This window comes from Ipomoea triloba, chromosome 12 (genome assembly GCF_003576645.1).
Source record: "Ipomoea triloba cultivar NCNSP0323 chromosome 12, ASM357664v1".
Classification (NCBI taxonomy): domain Eukaryota; kingdom Viridiplantae; phylum Streptophyta; class Magnoliopsida; order Solanales; family Convolvulaceae; genus Ipomoea; species Ipomoea triloba.
In genome coordinates, this window is record NC_044927.1 from 22,735,371 (window position 1) to 22,754,966 (window position 19,596).

At 34.5% G+C, this 19,596-nt stretch overlaps 4 protein-coding genes across 4 annotated transcripts; 3 read left to right on the forward strand and 1 right to left on the reverse strand.

The window, feature by feature from the left end:
- Positions 1–3,165: 3,165 nt before the first annotated feature.
- LOC115998470 (acid phosphatase 1-like) lies at positions 3,166–5,042 on the forward strand. Its single transcript, XM_031238053.1, has 3 exons — positions 3,166–3,575; positions 4,302–4,526; positions 4,624–5,042. The coding sequence occupies exons 1-3, from the start codon at positions 3,220–3,222 to the stop codon at positions 4,799–4,801; spliced, it is 759 nt and encodes a 252-aa protein (XP_031093913.1). The 5' UTR covers positions 3,166–3,219; the 3' UTR covers positions 4,802–5,042.
- A 6,024-nt stretch (positions 5,043–11,066) lies between these two features.
- LOC115997893 (putative dual specificity protein phosphatase DSP8) lies at positions 11,067–13,706 on the forward strand. Its single transcript, XM_031237313.1, has 6 exons — positions 11,067–11,635; positions 12,152–12,274; positions 12,552–12,645; positions 12,726–12,808; positions 12,916–13,005; positions 13,221–13,706. Exons 1-6 carry the CDS (start codon positions 11,435–11,437, stop codon positions 13,479–13,481), a joined length of 852 nt encoding a protein of 283 aa, XP_031093173.1. The 5' UTR covers positions 11,067–11,434; the 3' UTR covers positions 13,482–13,706.
- A 669-nt stretch (positions 13,707–14,375) lies between these two features.
- On the forward strand, positions 14,376–16,180 carry LOC115998908 (AP-4 complex subunit sigma-like). The gene is made up of 4 exons (XM_031238578.1): positions 14,376–14,685; positions 15,328–15,414; positions 15,740–15,808; positions 15,900–16,180. The coding sequence occupies exons 1-4, from the start codon at positions 14,545–14,547 to the stop codon at positions 16,032–16,034; spliced, it is 432 nt and encodes a 143-aa protein (XP_031094438.1). The 5' UTR covers positions 14,376–14,544; the 3' UTR covers positions 16,035–16,180.
- A 34-nt stretch (positions 16,181–16,214) lies between these two features.
- LOC115998907 (glutathione hydrolase 3-like) lies at positions 16,215–19,392 on the reverse strand. The gene is made up of 7 exons (XM_031238577.1): positions 19,163–19,392; positions 18,377–18,723; positions 17,716–18,234; positions 17,388–17,623; positions 17,055–17,319; positions 16,712–16,849; positions 16,215–16,620 (listed from the first exon to the last, which is right to left on the reverse strand). The coding sequence occupies exons 1-7, from the start codon at positions 19,275–19,277 to the stop codon at positions 16,369–16,371; spliced, it is 1,872 nt and encodes a 623-aa protein (XP_031094437.1). The 5' UTR covers positions 19,278–19,392; the 3' UTR covers positions 16,215–16,368.
- Between the last annotated feature and the right edge of the window lie 204 nt (positions 19,393–19,596).

Consider the following 19,596-nt stretch of genomic DNA (forward strand, 5'->3'; position numbering starts at 1 on the left):
TTTATTCGTAAGACGAATCGGGTTGGGTCAATATGCAAATGTAATATACTAAATAAGAAATAAAATATTTGTTACCTATAAGGGAAAACATAATACTTTTGAGAACAAATGTAATACTTTTATATTTTGATGTAAAAGTATTACTTTTTTCATCAAAAGCATTATATTTTCCATTATAAATAATATATTGCACTTTTAAAGGAAAATATAATACTTTCACATCAAAAGTATTACATTTTCTCATATAAGTAATAAACATTTTATTCATGATCTGATTTAGTATTAATTTGCTAATATAAGTATTACATTTTATCTTGACCCAACTATCTCATATACAAGGATCCGTGAGACGGTCTCACACAAGTTTTTGGGATAATAATTATATTCAAAATTTTAAAATTTGATTTTAAAAAAACTCAAATATATTTTTATGTTTTGTGACCAATTATACCAACTACAAATACAATTATATTAATAAAGATCTTTAACGTCTGACAAATTAATATAAGGTATTTATATGTTGTAACAACTATAATTTGACTTTCTTATGTTTGAACATAAAATTACAAGAAAAATCAAATTTACTAATGAAAAAAAATTATAGATAAATTATTGGAATGCGTAGGTATTTAATTAATTTGCCAACGCATTTCAATAGGTAAAATACTTGGATCTAAATGTATTTAAACTGTAACTATTTAATTCGTTGTTATTTTGTTATTTTCTTGATAGTGTAAATTATATATTAAAAAATTACAACATTCCATTATTATAGAAAATATATTATCAGTCTGCATGGACTTAGCTCACTGGTTCAATAGAACGTTTTTAGGAGAAGAGATCAAGATTCGAAACTCGACAGCCACATCGTACTAGCATTTGACCCTGCTAGCTGAGCCATAGAGTTACTGCGATGTAGAAAGTCCTTGGGGTTAAGGATTCAATCTTTTGTGAGGAGAAGAAAACATATTGGTTGTGTTTGGCAGAGCTTATAGCGTATTTTAAGCTACTAATAAGCTATAAGCTTTGTTTGGTAATATGTTCTCAAAATAAGCTAGTAGCTTAAAATAAAAGTTTATTTTGAAACGCTACTTCAGGTAGCTTTTCAAAAATAAGCTAGGAGCTTCTTAACTTTTTTCCATCTTTATCCTTATTATTTTATATAAATAACATCATTTATCCCTCCCAATTAAAATTCTTTTGGCCTTTTTTCTTCAATATGTTTCGTTGTAATTTTAATTTGATATTTGTGTTTGAACAATAATTTTTGTATGAACTAATTTTATGAATTATAAACATCTTGTTTTACTTTATATATTTTCAAATATATGTTCTTACTTTATATTTTATTAAATTATATTGATTTCATTATTTTATATTTTAATATTTAAACAAACCTATTTAAATTTAAAACTATTTAACTTTTATGAAGATGTCCTTTTTAGTCTTTTTACATTTATCAACTTATCAAAAATCTAATTTTACCAAAAACTTTTAAGCATAACAGCTAGCTTAACCGCTCTTCAGATTTCAGCTTCGAGCTTATAGCTTTTCAACTTTCAGCTACTTTTCAGCTTTCAGCTACCGTTTCAGCTAGGTTTGCCAAACATAGCCATTGTCAATTCTTTAATTTGTGAATGAGAGTTGAAAGATACAAGTAATATAATAAATAAACTTTTCCTTTTTGGTTTTACCTTTTACTAATATTAACTTATAAACTGAAAAGTGGCATTACAAAAGCTACACAAGTAAATGAATATAAGTTAAAGATAGGCTCTCAACTCAACCAAGCAAAAGACTCAGAGAGATGCAGACAGCAACACTCTATATTATACAAAAGTACAAACAACTCTTTATCTCCTACTCCGATCCCTTTCATGTCTAGATCTCTTAATTAGTTATTACTTCAATAAACTCCCTAACTAGCAAGCATGTCGTCATTTATCATGGATTATTAATGTTACGTGTATTTTCACGTTTTACTCTTTTTTTTTTTTTTTTTTTACTCGTTACACAATTCATTTTAATTGATTTACAAAAAGAAGTGGTTATAATATTTATTTCTTTTATTTTCTTGCTCCAATAAAATCTAAACATATAATACGAGTTTTACCTATGCATATTATTAAATTTGCACATCATGGTATTCTTAGGAATATAATGTCACTAAGCCAAATTACTTAATTTTGGACTAGCATGCTTAGGCCATTGAGCTTATCGCAACTCAATTTGAGTTCTATTAAAAAAAGGCTAAAGAGAAGCCTATGTACTAGTTCCCATATATATTTAATTTGTTTCATATCACTCGTGCATCAAGGAGTAATAATCTTGAGTTGAATAGTTATGACAATGTGATCGACCATGTAGATCAACCCGTTAAGTTTTGAGCTAGTCCATTTGACCCATTAGGTTTAATTATATTATTAAGTTTTAGATTATTGGGTTGATTTTCTTATTGAGTTCATATTTTTCACCTAACCTATTAATTTTTTAATCTTTTTGTACTAGCCCATCTATTCCGAACTAAAATTAACATCGTAGGTATTCTTCAGATCAATTTAAATAAAAATTTGGATATTGTGTATAATTTCGTCCCAACAATAATATTTATCGAAGTTTATGGATAAGAATCATAAGATGACTTAGCTTGTAATGTATGGTTTGAGTTAACCAAAACTTGTTTACTTTTTTGGAGTTCTTTGTCGGCTAAGATCAAAAGACCAGTTTCACCTAATTAAAGCACACATCCGAATTGCATCGACATACTTTCTTGTAAATCAAAGTATTTTAATAACATAGTGCGCGCAAAACAATTATTGTGACCTCGTAAAGAATCCCCTGCTCCGATTGTGATGTTGCAACATTCCACTATGAAAAATGTACTATTCAAATTTCAACTTACACAATACAGCTTTCAATCTTGAATGAAACATAATCCCAATCATATCGCAAGAAAAAACAGCCTTCAAATATATATCCAGCAAATATATGCATGCATGACTGCACCTTTCTACCACTGCATTTATTTTATAGTACGTAACAAATTAAAATGGAGTAACACATAAATAATGCAAACCAGGCAACTGTCAATGTTTTAATAATATAATCCAATTTTTCAGTACACTTATAAATACATACCAAAATTAATCTTCAATTCTCAATCTCCACAACCATCTCATCTCTCTAGCTTTTTTAACTTAACTATATTCAGCTGGCAATATGGCGGCCTTGATGCAATGCCTTGTTATCTGCATCTTCGTCCTCATCTCCGGCGGCGCCGCCGCAACTTCCCGTATAGAACCAATCATTGAACTCCCGTCAGGCGTGGGTGAGGACAACTGGTACTGCGAGAGCTGGAAACTGGCGGTGGAGAACAACAACGCCGGCGCTTGGGACCGGGAGACCTGCGACGACTTCGCCAACTCCTATATGACCGACTACCGTTACCTCTCCGACTCCATTGCCGTGGCCAGCTACGCCAGGGCGTACGCCAACTCGGTGAAAGTCACCCCAAGGGACGCTTGGATTTTCGACATCGACGACACTTTGCTCTCCCTCGTTTCCTACTGCGATCAGTGAGTAGTATTACATTCAAGGAAAATACCCTTTTTTTTAATGTCACTATATCCAAATGTGTGTCGTGATCTTAGCTGACAAAATACTCTAAAACAAACAGACTAGTTGTCTATAACTAATTTGTTCAAATCAAGAAAGTTAATAGGTTGTTTCTATTGGAAGTCGAACTTGTAACCTAGGATATGTACACAACAAAAGCCTAACCTACACGTTGTCTATAATTAATTTGCCCAAGTTAATAATGCCTATAAATTGTTCATGCTATGAGTCAAATTTGTAAGGTCAACGTAACTTCAATAGACATAGTTTTTTTGTTTTTTGTTTTTTGTTTTGTTTTTTGTTTTTTTTTTTTGTTTTATTTTTTGTTTTATTTTGTTTTTTTTTTGGCCAAGCCAATTGGAAGAGATTAAAGAGAGAAAAAAATGGGAGAAAAAGAAAAGAAAAACCTGACCAAAAAAAAATCTTTTTACTACAACTCACGGGGCATTGCACAAAACGCGCATCTTGGGCATCATTTGCCCATTGACTAGGGCCAACAAAAACTTTTGATTTGCAGGACAAAAAATTCCATAAAAATTTCAAACCTTATTAGGGTAAAAATTTAATCTTGTCTTTTTTCTCGAACAAAATCACTAATGTGAATGCTCTAATCTAATTAAATTACTTTGTTTTAGGGAACATTATTATTTACTTAATGCATGTTGATGTGTGTTGTCTGGATGCAGATCATTAGTGAAATCTGTAGGGCATAAAGACTGTAAAAACTCTTCTTCGGGCGATGATGACCTTGACTTACCATCATTACCAGCAAGTTTGCAATTGTACAAGACTATTCAGAAGTTAGGGTTCAAGATATTCTTGATATCCGAAAGGAAACAGTCTCAGCTCAACAATACCATCGAAAATCTTTGCAGAGTTGGATATAACAATTGGGACAAACTTATATTAAGGTATTATATATATAATAATATATATTCAAACTTTTAATATTATACGTACGTATTTTGTGACAATTATATATCTTATTGGCAATTATATATAAAACAGGGATACATGTGATGAGGATAAGTCATCATTAGTGTTCAAGTCTGAGAAGAGGATAGAGGTGGTGGAAGAAGGTTACATCATTCAGGGGAACTGTGGTGATCAGTGGTCTGATTTGCTTGGATATGCCACGGCCGTTCGATCCTTCAAATTCCCAAATTTGATGTACTATACCAAGTAAATTATATCAATAATGTTGATATTATGAAATTATATGTTGTGGTGGATGGGTCAGGGGTGTTACAGGATTAAATAAACTATAAGCTAAGTGTGGTTTCATTTCTCAAATGTACTATAAATACGTATTTTGTGACCTAAATTTATGTAATAATATTGAGTGTGTTTTAATTTGATTCTGATGTATTACAAAAATATGTATTGAGTATTTGAGTATATGAAATTTCATATTCTTTAATTTTAAATTATGTCTGTCTTATACTCTTTCCGTCCCTAATTGCTTGTCATATTTATTTTTTGTACCGGTTTTAATGCAACAATACAAATGTTAGAGCATCTCCATCTATTTGATTTTTTATTATTATTATTATTATTATTATTATTTTGTGATTTTTGAGGTGCCAAATAGGAGATAGATGAGAAAAAGAAGGAAAAGAAAAAGAAAGAAAGAAAAAAAGACAATGGCTGTCAGGCAAACAAATAAATAAAAAATGGATATTAATGCGCGCCTCTAGGCATGCAGTGGTGCTTTTCACGCACCAGCACGGAAAGCTTGTAACAAAAAAGAAAATCATGAAACCCACAAAAAATCAAAATACTACAAATTCATTTTCATCTCTCTTTTCTCTTCTTTATTTCACATCATACCCTCTCTCCTCCCTGTCATAGAAGAAACTCACTAAAATGTATTGATGTAGATGTTCTACTAACTTTTAAAATTTCTTTTTTATCTCAAAACTAGGTGTAATTTGTACAAAGTATAATTGTACTTACCCAATTAATTATATATAAATTTGAAAAGTCAAAAGTATAAATTGAGAAATGTGGGGGCATCCTCAATAGTGGGGGTTTTGTTGTGGTTTTTGATGAGTTTTTAGAGGTGTGTGACTAGGAAATATAAAATGAGATGAAAGAGGAAACAAAAACAAAACAATGTTGAAAGAATAAGGTTCAAATTGGCCACTGAACGTAACCTGAAAGTGCAATTAGGCCACCGAACGAAAAAAATGTGCAATTAGGCCACTGAACACTCCAAATGCATGCAATTTCACCTGATAGCAGGTTACCTTCTTTTTCATCAGGTTGCCTGCTTACATGGATGGTGAGTTGATATTTTAAAATATTTTTTAATAATAAACTTTAAAATTAAAATTAAAAATTAATTAAAAATTTTAAAAAATTAATTAAAATATATAAAAAATATTAATATTAAAAAATATTAAAAATTAATATTAAAAAATATTTAATAAATTAATATTTTTTTAATTTTTAATTTTTAATTTTAATATTTATTAAATAATAAACTTTAAAAAAATTAATTAAAAATATTAAAATATTAATATTAAAAAAAATTTAAAAAGTAATATTAAAAATTACTTAATATTTAAAAATTAATATTTTTTATTTTTAAATTTTTAAATTTATAAATTATTTTAAAATGCCACATCACCATCCATGTAAGCAAGCAACCTGATAAAATGGAAAGTAACCTGCTATCAGGTGAAATTGCATGCATTTGGAGTGTTCAGTGGCCTAATTGCACATTTTTTTCGTTCAGTGGCCTAATTGCACTTTCAGGTTACGTTCAGTAGCCAGTTTGAACCTTATTCCTTTTTTTTTTTTTTTTTAAGTCTGCTTACTGTGTTTAAAGGGCCCAACTGGCACGTGCATTGCGCGACTTTGGTCTTCACGCTAGAATAAATGACTTTTTAATTAAAATGATGGAACACACAAACCTGCAATAATGTCTTTTTCTTTTCTCTCCACATTCTCACTCCTCCACATCACATTACTTTTCTTAAAAACTGTGTAAAAGCAAAATATACTAACGTAGATGCTCTTGCTCAATTTTGAAAAGAGTGGATCAAATTTTGGAACAAATTAAAAAAGAAAGTAAGACAGATAAAATGAGACAGATGAAATATATTCATGAGGAAATCATACTTTTAATCCCTTAGCTGTTTACATTTTGGAAATTCAGGACCCTTCTTTCGATTTTTGTAAACTTGTTCCCTCAGTTGTTGTTAACATTGCATTGTAGATTTATTCCCTAACAAACTTGTTATCTCTTTTTTTTGAAAGGACAAACTTGTTATCTCTATGTACTCGATCTACTCTAACAGTACGTATTTATTAATTTTTTTTTTGAGTTAATTCCAGTAAAAGTCCTCCGACTATTGTGATTTTCCAAATTTAGTCCTCGTCTTTTAATTTGGACGAATTAAACCCTTGACTATCAAAAACATTCCTCCATTAGTCCTTCCGTGAATCTAAGGTTAGTTTGCCGTTTAAATCAAGGGTAAAATAGACTTTTTATATGCTTAGTGTCTTCTCCCTTCTCTCTGTCATTCTGTCATTCGTTACTCTCCAGTAAGGTAGCACTAGATCTCTAGATACCTATGTCATTGTATATGAAGTGAGCAAGCCATAGAACTACGATCAAGGGAGCTCATTTTGATGGGGTATATGGACAATCTTTCTTGGATGACTACAATATTGTAAGTTCGGGGACGATGATTGTGTCTGCATATGGACTCTAACCCCACAATGATTGTGTGATTATGGTTCAAAGTGTTGAAGAATTGTTTGCAAGTAAACACCACTGCAAACCAACTACAAAACAAAAAAAATGTTGAGAATCTGCCTCAACAACAATATTTAATCATTCCATCATCATTCTTACCTCAACAACAACATCATCAAGTTCGCTAGAGAATCTGCCTCGTCGCCATCTAGTTCGTCGTCGTCGATCTCCTGCCGTAAGCTACCGCCGTCAGTTGTCTTGCCGCTACTGTTCTGCTAATGTTGCTGCTGTTCGCCGGATGCTGTTTTGCCGGAATCCATGGAGGTTCCATGCTCGCTGCTACTGTTATCTTCGTCGGAGTATTTTCACCGGCGCGCTGAGAGAGAACAGTAGAGATGTCGATGGTGGTGGCAAAGGGTTGTTCCACGAATGCCCATCGTTGGCTCACTGCCGGAACTGTTGTCGTCATTGTCAGTCAACCTGCAACGCCAACAACCACCTCTTGGCGAAACTATGACAAACCCACGGCGATGGAGTGAAATATTCATGTTCTTGAAAAGATGGGATTTTTTATACATCTAATATCTGTTTGTTCTCTTTAATTATATTCTATTACATGAGTATTATTTGTTGTTGGCTTCTAGCTTAGCACTCTTAGGCCATTGGAACTAATCGGAAGAAGGGACCCAACATATGAATGGACGATTTTACCCCTGCTTTTAACGTCTAAATTCACGGAAGGACTAATGGAGGAACGTTTTTGATAGTCAAGGGTTTAATTCATCCAAATTAAAAGATGATGACCAAATTTGAAAATTCACAATAGTCGGAGGACCTTTGCTGGAATTAACTCATTTTTTTTTTTTCAAATTAGCACCTTAGTTGATACAAATCAATCACAATTTAAATGAATAAAGCAAGGTACCCTTGTGAAAGAGAGAGTACAATCAAACCACGTGTAAGGCAGCAGGAAATAATGCACATGCTGGTAAATAGATTTTTATTTCCTAACATCATTATATTGTAAATAAAAATTTGGTATGCAATATAATGTAACTAGTATCAATACCGTAGGATGATGAGAATGAAGTTGCAACACAAAATATGCTTGAATTGTTATGTTGGAGCTAGTGCAATTTTAATTTTAACTAACTTTTTGCATTTGTTGGAACTACTATATATATAATATACACTATAGTCCTTGTGATGTGTTTTGGTATCATCATTTAAATATGGCAAAAACTTGTGTGAGACCGTCTCACCATGAGACGGGTCGGGTCAAGATGCAAATGTAACACTTATATGCACAAATGTCATACTTATATACTCAAATGTAATACTAATCTGGAATCAAATTTTTGTTACTTATAAGGGTAAATTTAATACTTGGAAAATACAATACTTTTACATTTCGATTTAAAAGTATTACTTTTTTCCTCAAAAGTATTATATTTGCCCTTATAAGTAAGGGCACTTGTCAACATTATTTATTATGAAAAATGTATTACTTTTTCTCTTGCATAGTGATTTGACCCACCCGACCCGTCTCACACAAGCGTGACCCTTTAAATAGACCCACCCGACCCGTCTCACACAAGCGTGACCCTTTAAATATATATGCCCGACCCGTCTCACACAAGCGTGACCCTTTAAATATATATGTCAACATTATTTATTATGAAAAATGTATTACTTTTTCTCTTGCATAGTGATTTGACCCACCCGACCCGTCTCACACAAGCGTGACCCTTTAAATAGACCCACCCGACCCGTCTCACACAAGCGTGACCCTTTAAATATATATGCCCGACCCGTCTCACACAAGCGTGACCCTTTAAATATATATGCTCCGTCTAATATTTGTAGATATTACATATACTTTCTCAAAGTGTCTAATATTTGTAGATATTACATATACTTTCTCAACCTACTGAAGCCCAACAAAGTCAACATTGCCCCCACTGAGGCTCGAACCAATGACCTCCCACTTGGGATAATCACTTCATGCCGCTTGACCACAAGATCTTTGGCTGTGGAGTTGCTAATACATATGTATCTCTTTTTGCACATATTTAGGGTATTGTGAATGCACATTATGCAATGTAAGAAGTATTAGACTATTAGCATTCACACAATACAATTTAACTTTTAAAATGATTCCTATTATCATACCATTACATTTGTATGTAATTCATCATCATTCACTTTATATTCATAAAATTCTAATCCACTTCTGAAGATGGACTCACTTTTTGTAATAATAAATTTAAAAAAAAAAAACAAAACAAAAAGCTAGCAATGAAGAAGTACAAATATAACCCACTCAAAATTGACTTGCAAATCAGATTGCATATATTGAAAATTTGAAAGATTGCAATTTGCAAAAGCTTTACACTATATAGTACTCCGTAATAAACTAATAATAATAAAAGAATAAAAGTAAGACGTCTCGTGAAATTAATAGTCAATAATCAATATATTATAGTTATAAAATAAAATGGGAATATGTACCTGAAGTACAACTCATCATGTGATAGTGTGATACATGAGATGCTATTACTATTTTTGGAATTATATGAGATGACTCAATCCTACCATAGAACAACTTGAGAAGACAATACAATGGCCCAGAACAAAACACATGGGCAAGGTTGCTCAATTCACCATTAATAGGCAGATTGAGTCACTTCGGGAAAGGAGTGGTTAAGGAAATTGCAATTTCCACAAATTAAATAAAATAATATAATTAGCGATGGACAGAAAGGAGTGCACCATCACCATCTAATACTTGCACACCTTAAGGTTTTACTTAGTTTTACAAAGAAGTGTGTCTAAGGATAATTTCCTTAACTCCTAAGTTTTATCATTCAGACTTTAAAAAGCGTTTTCCTTTATCCAAAACATTTTTTTAGTATCTTGATGACCAAATATGCTAAATTTAAGTCTGACTAAAAATGTATACACTTCAACCCTTATCTCTCTTTTATTTTATTGTACTCAACATAACAAAAAAAGTCAAAAAACCTATCCCTCATAAATCATATATAAAAGTAAACAATAAAAGTCAAAAAACCTATCCCTCATAAATCATATATGAAAGTAAACAATAAAAAATTATGTTTCCAAAATTGGTACAAAATGAATTTCAACTCAAAAAAAAAAAAAAACATATATGGTCTTGTTTGGTAACCTAATTAGCTTATCAGTCAATTTTAACGTGTTTGACCACTATTAGCTGCTTGACTTGGTTAAACAGTCAATATGAGTATTTGATTAATTAGTTTTTTGTAACAACTTATTGTTTGAAAATGCTAAAATTCAAATAGCTACTCAAATTAGTTTTTTTGACCAGCTTTTTAATAAGTTATTTTGCATGTAATCAGCTATCAGCCTAATAACTAATTTATCAAAAATATTTCTACAATCAGCTAATGCTATTAACTAGTCAAACACTCAAACTCACTAATTCAATCAGTTAACTGCTATTTACCAAACACCCTAATGCAATTAAATTTTCAAGGTAGATAGATGTCATTTTAATTATTAAATAATATCATTTAAAAAAATAATAACGTACGTTCTCAATAATTTTATGGCACTAATCGTGTTCCACACTTCCACACTTCCACCTAAAACTAAACGGGGCAAAAGAAATATAAAAAATTAAAAAAGGGTCTTGGTATAAATATAATAGGGGTCATTTTGCAAATTACACTATTTCAGAGGTTGACCCTCTCTGTAATCTCCTATTCTCCTTTCTCTGATCCTCTCGGCTCAGTCAAGCGTCATCTGGATTCTGGAGCCTCTGCTCTTTCAATCAAACTTCAACAAGAAAAACGACGATTTTATCCATTAATCGGAGAAATACCCTTTTAATTCTCCATTGCCGACGTGTCGGCCTTCTTATCCTCTCTCGATTCATATAATTTTTCTTGAGAATAGCGCGTTTTCGTCGAAATCATTACCAAGCATAGTATCCATCAGCACAATCTTCTACGAATTTCGCTAAATTTTCGCACCCCCATTGATGGGTTTCGTCAACTAGGGCTGGGGATTTGGGGATATAGCAATCGGTTGGATTGGAGCTAGGGTTTTCGAGTATTTCACGCTGAAATGAAGATCGAAGAATTGGATGGTAGTAGTGAGAGTAAGTGTGGTAGTGAAAATGAGAGAAGCCTGATGATAGTTCGGGTCGACGCGAAGAGAGCGCTGGTCGGAGCTGGAGCTAGGATCCTCTTTTATCCGACCTTACTCTACAATGTCTTCAGAAACAAAATTCAGGCCGAGTTTCGATGGTGGGATCGGGTTGATCAGGTATGTTTTCCAGTTTTATTGCTAAATTAATTAATTAAGCTAATTTAGTTTATAGGATGTGAGAATTTGATAGTTTAGTTTCTAGACAGTGAAAGTTCGATACTTTTGTTGAGACTCTTTTCTAATACCTTTGATTGTTTTGGGATGTTAGATGAATTTAGGTTCATTAGATGAATGCTTGTTTGTATTTGATCATGTGTTTTAATTTGAAATTTGCTGTTATTTGCAGTCACTCTTTGTTTAATTATGAAGAAAAATGGTGGAGATTATAGAAAATAGAAAATATTATTATAGCAGGCACAAATGAGGTGCCAAGTTCAGTCTTATGGTGATCTAATAGTTGATAGAGCCTATTTTGTGTATAATTAGTGAAGTAATAATTTGTTTCTTTTGTTTGTACATTTATTGGGAGAAGTTAGAGAACTGAATATGTATCTTTTGGTTTGTTTCCTTGGTCATTTGTACTTCTAAATGACAAGCACATAAACCTTGCTTGATTTCGTTCTGGATGTACAGTTTATTTTGCTAGGAGCTGTGCCATTTCCAAAGGATGTTCCACGTTTGAAGCAGCTTGGTGTTGGTGGTGTGATCACTTTGAATGAGCCCTATGAAACTTTGGTTCCAACGTCTTTATATCGTGTAAGTTTGATAGTTAATATCCTTTTCTTCTTGAAGAGATGGTTGTGATATATTCCTTTTCCCTTGTCAGGCATTCATTGCTAGGAAAGAACTTTAGTTACAAGTTCTTTTTCCTGAGGGTTTATGAACATAATATTGTTAACTTCTCTTTTATGTGCCTTCACATTTTGCTGCTGGAATCTATTCTTTCCTTGAAAATGTACCAAAGAGATTCAGTACATGTAGCAAGTTCAAGGGATTATCTTTGTTCACATTTTTTCTATTTTGTAATTGTTAGGCACATGAGATAGACCACCTCGTCATTCCAACTAGAGATTATCTTTTTGCCCCTTCCTTTGGCAATATTAACCAAGCGGTGGACTTTATTCATAGTGAGTACACACCTTCTAATTTACTCTAGCAGTGTTAAGCCTCCGTTTACTTCTGTATCATTCTCGTTTGTTGGTTATAGAGAATGCAACTAGTGGGCGGACTACATACGTACATTGCAAAGCAGGTAGAGGAAGGAGCACTACCGTTGTGCTTTGTTATTTGGTAAGGTTCTTTACTAGTTAATCATTTTCAGGCTGCTTGTTTACTTCTGAAATCTCGGGGCGGTTATATGGATTGGAAGTGGGGTTCGATGCTTTCATGGTTTTCAGGTGGTGTATAAACACATGACTCCTGCAGCTGCACTGGATTATGTCCGCTCTGTAAGACCTAGAGTACTGTTGGCTCCTTCCCAATGGAAGGTAAGAACATAAGCTGATCATTTATTGTATCGAGGCTAAATTGATACCGGGGTCTCTGAAATTTTGCCAAATACTTAATTCTTTTTTCTGTTAATTGACAACATCAATTCATCATATGAACCCTGGTTCAAGTGAGCCTCGCTGAACATTATTTTGCGTAGTTTAAAGATGGGGCTAAGCTCACCATTATGCTCTGCAATCTGTCTATTTAACAGGCTGTTCTAGAATTCAAGCAGTGGCGCACTGCATCAACTACTACATTTTCGCCTGCAGATGCCGTGTTGATCACAAGAGCTGATCTCGAAGGGTACCATAGCTCACCCGATGATTATTCTGGTAGGCAGCTGGCAGTCGTCCCCTGTATGGCTCGGACAAGGCCCATGATAGCAAAACTTTCTTGCCTATTCGCAACGTTGAAAGTGTCTGGTGTTTATGGACCTGTTAACCGGCAGCTTACAGAGGCTCGTGCCTGCTAATTCCGTCTCGTAATCTATCAGCTTCTGCGGAAGAGAACTGTCAATAAGTTCGTACAGTAATGTATATATCTTTAATATTTTGCTCACAAGTAAATATCCATGCAATATTAATAGGAAAAAAAAACATACAGTTGAAGATCCTTCAACAATGTATCACATCGATTCTGTAATAAAACATATTAGTTGCTATCAATAATACTAATCGTCAATTTGCGTATATTAGTATATATATGTGTGTGTATTATTATTTAAAAATTCGTAGTCATTGTGTAAATTTTGTTTCTGTAGGAGTTTAAATTGTATTATAAGATTTTGTATGATGAATTTGATCATGAATGTATATTTATATTTTTTGAGTGATAAGAAATGTAGCTACTACCCGAAGAAGATGTGTACTCAGTAAACTTTACATTATAATCACAATGATGTAAACTAATATTGTGGAAGTCGAACTTGAAACTTTTGTGGAAGTTGAGGACTATATATTTTTCTTAGCTATACGGATGGATGGTTATGAACACAATGTGCTCTGTGCGATGGCCTAAATGTTACGGAGTACATTGCAAGTAGTCTATATGTAACATGAATGATTAAAGTATGAACAATTGTTACATTGCAAGTAGTCTATATGAAGTATTTTTTTATGTTCCAATATTTTGTAATCTTTGTTATTATTATTATTTTGAAATAATATTATTACTTATTTAATGATACGGATATTTTAAAATTTATTTAGAAGAACGTTGGTTAATCTCTCTTCAAACACCAAATTTGGTGATTGTTTTCTGTATTACTGTTCTAAACTAATTATTATAATATGTATTTCAGTACTCAAAAAATTTACAAAATATGTATTTACTATACATTGGAGTTTTCGCTGCTGAAATAGACGGAACACAATAAAGTGTAAATGAGAATAGCAGCTGGAGGCTGGAGCTTCTCACTCGATACCCATTGTTCGACTGAATCAAAGATTCAATCTTTTTAGAAATACATAGCTGATCTCTTAAAAGAGAGAGAGGATCACGAAATTGTTCGCAGTAGAGGTGGAAAGGAGAAAGAGATGGGGATTAGATTCGTACTGATGGTGAACAAGCAAGGGCAGACTCGGCTAGCTCAGTACTACGAATACCTCACTCTCGAAGAAAGACGTGCCCTTGAGGGTGAAATTGTTCGCAAGTGCCTCACTCGTACCGAACAGCAGGTCATCCTCTCGATTTCTCCTCTAAATTGTTTGTAATCAAGACAAATTTTATTAAATTCCGTTGAATCTGGATTTGGGTCGTTAGTTAGGGAAAGGTTTACTGTTTGTGTGTGCATGGTGGGGGTGAATTTTGGCTAGAAATCTGGGGTTTGGAGCATTTTGGATGTTTTTCATTTAGTATTTGAGACTTGTAAATTTATGGTGTTTCTGTGAGGTAGAAAATTTGAAGAATTGGGAAGAGCTATAAGGTTGAAGTTATCAAGATCCACATTAATACAGGTGTAATAAGTGTTTATAAAGGAGCTAGCATGATGCTTGAGCACCAGGAGCATTAAGACTTGAAAGGTGCTCTCTCTCGGTGAAATTAATGGCAAAAATGATTTTCAGAAGAATGTGTGACTCATTAGATAGTGGATTTTATGCTGTCAGGAGTAGGCGGAATTAACAATAGAGTTGGCATTGTTGCTTTACGAGTTACATGACCTTGAAGGGCAACCCATTTTTAACAGTTTGTTGTATACATATCTTACCTTGGAACTTGAAGTTCATGCTTGATTGATACTGGTAGGAATTTTATTGATTGCTAATATAGGCTTTTATAAATCATTTTGATGCCTCCCTTTCCCTGGATTCTGATTGCAGTGTTCATTTGTGGAGCATCGTAACTACAAAGTAGTGTACAGGAGATACGCGTCACTGTTTTTCCTGGTTGGAGTTGACAATGAAGAAGTAAGTTTAGTTTGACGTATTTATTTACTCTATATTGATATAGAATTATAGATACATAAATATAATATGCAAGTTTGGTCTCTCTTCCTATCTATCTCATTTCATCTGCAACAATATGAGTTAGATTCCTACTTTCAATGAGCGTATTTTTCTTGTATTAAGACACACTTAATGTTTCTGTTCTTTTTAGCTAATCATGAACTGTCTTGTAATCCTATATTCCTATGCACATTTATACTATAGATCAGCCTTTTAATTTAAACATGAAACTTTAGTGTTCTATTTGACTTTCTGTCTTTCATGTCATGTGCTCTTCTATTTGCAGAATGAGCTTGCCATTTTGGAACTTATTCACCTGCTAGTTGAGACAATGGATCGTCATTTTGGCAATGTGGTGAGCTAGCAATGAATAGAATCTTCACACTAAATATCATATTATATCACTAGATTTCTCTTTCTGATTCATTCCTTTGTGGATTTAATAGTGTGAGCTGGATATCATGTTTCATCTCGAGAAAGCTCATTTCATGCTGGAGGAGATGGTAATGAATGGGTGTATTGTCGAGACTAGCAAGTCCAACATTCTGGCTCCAATACAGCTTATGGAAAAAGCATCATAAATAGTGGGCAACGTGCAATGAGCCAAACATCTCGTTATGATTGCCATTCCCCTGCATGTATTACTTTTATTTTGTTTAGTGCCCTTCTACTACTTGTGTATTTTGTACTAATGACTTCTCAGGCAATCCAATTATATTCCATTGAAGTACTTAACTTACCTATACAGAAAGAGTAGAAAATAAAAAAAAGAAGCCTTTCTTAATGATACAGAAATTATGAATGATATGCTTCCTTATGTACAATGTATCAACATATGAAACAGGCAGCCATTGTTGTGAACAAGCCTTTTTCCTCTATGATACATAAATTAAGAAATAATGGAAGATGAAGGGATCAGATGGCTGCAGGGCTTCCACCTTTTCTTGGATCACTCACAGCAGTGAGCATGCCATAAAAGGTTCCATTGTTCAACCATTGCCCAGGTTTTGGTAGGTTCTGAACAAGAAATTGGCAGATTGCTCCACTTTCTTGTGCCTGCAGCTGATGACCTCTACCTTCCAAGAAACGCCGCCTGCCACCCGAGAGCTCAATGTGTTCCCCATCCATAATGGTCCAGTTTTCGTACAATACCGTGTTGGGAATCAGCTGCAGAGAACAGAATGCAGATCGCTAATGGTTATAAACTGTGAAAATGGTGGAGTTATAGTACAGGTATATGGATTATAAGCTGTGGAACCTTGTGATAAACTCTTGGACTCTGAACTGCTTCTAAGGGATCCATGCCCAAGACAAAATGGTTGAGGAAAACTTGGGTTACTGTCGCAATTATGTTCGTCCCACCGCTACCTCCAATCACAGCAGCCAACTGATTATCCTATCAAAAGTGCACAAGGAACAGCTACTTAGAACAGGTAACACAGTTATTATTTATTAGTCAAGAATTGCGGATATGATTTTCTAAAAATCGCAAGTATCCTTGTCTTTACTTTTATTGTAAACTGTTTTGCAGAGGAAGAAATGAAAATCAGCCATAAAAAAGTTGAAAAGAACTTATTGACAATCATCCATGGAGAATGTACCTTAAGAACAACGATGGGGGTCATGGAGGATAAAGGTCTTTTGTTCGGGCTAATGAAATTGGCTGGAGATGGAGGGAGCTTATCGGTGGATACTTCTGTAGGCACTGAGAAATCTCCCATTTCGTTATTGAGCACAATGCCTGTTGAAGGAGACAAGAGACCAGCTCCAAAGAGATAGTTCACCGTGGTTGTCATCGCTACTGCATTTCGATCAGCATCCACAATACAGAAGTGGCTGGTTCCATGGTCTCGAAGCAGACTCCACCTGGAAAATGAAAGGAAGGTTTACAGCCATGAAAATCGTAACGAGAACTCCATATATTCTTTCCTCACCTTGGCATATAGTATTCAGACGGGAAAGTGGTGTTGTCATATATCCGCTGTTGAATCATCTGTGCAAAAGACGGGGAAAGCATGTCATAGACAACGCTACTGACATTTACAAAGTCGGGATCGCCAAGGTTCATCCGTACACCAAGCATGTGCTTCACCGCTTCAATCATGCGATGCAGACCTAGAGGACCTTCTGCAGCAACAGAACTTGGATAGCTTTCTAGGACTTTAAGAATCTGCAATTCACCAATGTAATACTTGTTTGTTTAGTCAAATGAAACAATTTAGTAAGTAGAAAAGAGTGAGGTGAAAATGTAAAATCGCCCACCAGAGAGAGACCAACTGTTCCACTCGATGGAGGAGGCATGCCAAAGATGGTATACCCCATCGCATTAACAACGATTGGATCTCGAACTTTAACTCTATAGTTCCTTAAATCCTCCATTGTTAATATCCCACCGGCTTTTTGTACATCTTCTACCAGCTTTTCGCCAACTGTTCCATTATAGAACGCCTCGGGCCCTTGTTCTGCAATTGCCTCTAAGCTGTTGCTAAGTTCTACATTGTAGCATATATCTCCCTCTTGTAACAATTTCCCATTTGGTGCATATACTCCTCGCAAGCCAGGGTCGTTCATTATAAGGTCCTCCTTTTTAGCAATGTCGGTTGCTAGATATGTAGCGACAACAAACCCGTACCTAGCAAGCCTGATGGCGGGTTGGAATAGAGTGCTCCAAGGCAATCGCCCGTGTTTCAACCAAGCTTCATGAAGGCCAGCTACCTCCCCGGGAACTCCCATCGAGAGAGCTCCCACAGTCTTGGAATCAATGTCGTTCTCATACATGTCCTGTTCGACAGCAATAAAACGAGAGCATAGAGGATCAGAACAAACAAACAACAGAGCTTGAAATTCCTGTAATCTGAAATCACTTCTGTTCTTCTGATCTGTCAAATTCATGAACTGAATCTTAAACAGATAAAGTTGAAACCTTTGAAGCAGCTAAAGGAGCAGTTTCCCTCATGTCAATAGCCTCAACTTCTGAGGTCGATGCAGACCTCACGAGCATGAAAGCCCCGCCTCCAATCCCACTAGACACCGGATTGACAACCCCGAGACAGAGTGCAGTTGCAACTGCAGCATCAACAGCATGACCTCCCGTTTTAAGTATCGATAACCCGACTTTAGAACAACGACCATCATCAGCAGCAACAGCTGCCTTCTGGCCCTGCCCTGACTCGACAGTTTCGGCATTTCTGGCTTTCCCCCTTCCACTAAACTTGTTCCCATCTCCTGCTGTCCAAATGCTCAAGCTGCTGCATAGAACTACTCCTAGACCTAAATGCCAATTAAGAACCAAAATACTAAAATTCCAAGCATTGAGGGAGTAAAACACAAAAACCCTTATTTTATTCAAAGTCAAAAACTCTAATGATTGGGAAATCTGTCTTTTTGCCTGCAGATATGCTTCATTATCAGAGCGCACACATATATATACACATCACCTAATTAAAAAGTTTCCAACTTGGATAAATTAGTTCAAAACCTATGGTTCCAGAAGTCAGACCCCATCAATTACAGTAACGCAAAATTCAGATCATATATGGTTGAATTTCCGATTATAATAACAAATAAACCCATGATTACAAGAACAAGAAAAATAATAAATGAAAGTCAAATACTCCAAAACTTCTCAGATGAGGTACAGAATTAAAACCCCAATCAAAAAAATTATTATTATTTTTTTTTTCGTGGGGGGAAAGAAATTAAAGCTCACAAGCTATGGCTATGAGGGCGAGTAAAACCCAGAGAGCTCTTCTCCATCTCTTCTGGTTGAAACCCAATTCGCTGCCAGTCAAGAGTGTGGCCTCCAGGCTCTGCTGTTTCCCCATCTCTCTCTCTCTCTCTCTAAAGAAAATTGGAAGAGGAACAGGAGAGAGAAAGTGACGAATAGTACATTTGTACTCACACTCAATGCTCCATTAGTGGACAGCGGGGAATCTGACGATATGATGGATTATATCATTGAAAATTTTTTACCAGAAAAGATCGCTGAAGCTGACTGGGCCACTCAAGAACGCAGTTAATTTGTTGCATGAAAAGGACTACCATTAATATACTCCGCGAGTGATACGATATTTTTGATACCTCCAGAAATAGGAATCTTTCCATTGTATTTTGCCGCTTCTTTGATTGGTTTCTCAAAAACAG

Excerpts from the sequence above, each read along its gene's own strand:
- LOC115998907 (XM_031238577.1), bottom strand. The coding sequence starts at position 19,277 with ATGGGGAAACAGCAGAGCCTGGAGGCCACACTCTTGACTGGCAGCGAA. Across the intron at positions 18,235-18,376 it reads CTCCTTTAGCTGCTTCAAAG|GACATGTATGAGAACGACAT; the intron begins GTTTCAACTTTA and ends GCTGTCGAACAG. Across the intron at positions 17,320-17,387 it reads TCTGAATACTATATGCCAAG|GTGGAGTCTGCTTCGAGACC; the intron begins GTGAGGAAAGAA and ends TTCATTTTCCAG.
- LOC115997893 (XM_031237313.1), top strand. The coding sequence starts at position 11,435 with ATGAAGATCGAAGAATTGGATGGTAGTAGTGAGAGTAAGTGTGGTAGT. Across the intron at positions 11,636-12,151 it reads GGTGGGATCGGGTTGATCAG|TTTATTTTGCTAGGAGCTGT; the intron begins GTATGTTTTCCA and ends CTGGATGTACAG. Across the intron at positions 12,646-12,725 it reads AGCGGTGGACTTTATTCATA|AGAATGCAACTAGTGGGCGG; the intron begins GTGAGTACACAC and ends TGTTGGTTATAG.
- LOC115998470 (XM_031238053.1), top strand. The coding sequence starts at position 3,220 with ATGGCGGCCTTGATGCAATGCCTTGTTATCTGCATCTTCGTCCTCATC. Across the intron at positions 3,576-4,301 it reads CTCGTTTCCTACTGCGATCA|ATCATTAGTGAAATCTGTAG; the intron begins GTGAGTAGTATT and ends GTCTGGATGCAG. Across the intron at positions 4,527-4,623 it reads TGGGACAAACTTATATTAAG|GGATACATGTGATGAGGATA; the intron begins GTATTATATATA and ends TATATAAAACAG.
- LOC115998908 (XM_031238578.1), top strand. The coding sequence starts at position 14,545 with ATGGGGATTAGATTCGTACTGATGGTGAACAAGCAAGGGCAGACTCGG. Across the intron at positions 15,415-15,739 it reads TTGGAGTTGACAATGAAGAA|AATGAGCTTGCCATTTTGGA; the intron begins GTAAGTTTAGTT and ends TTCTATTTGCAG. Across the intron at positions 15,809-15,899 it reads ATCGTCATTTTGGCAATGTG|TGTGAGCTGGATATCATGTT; the intron begins GTGAGCTAGCAA and ends TGGATTTAATAG.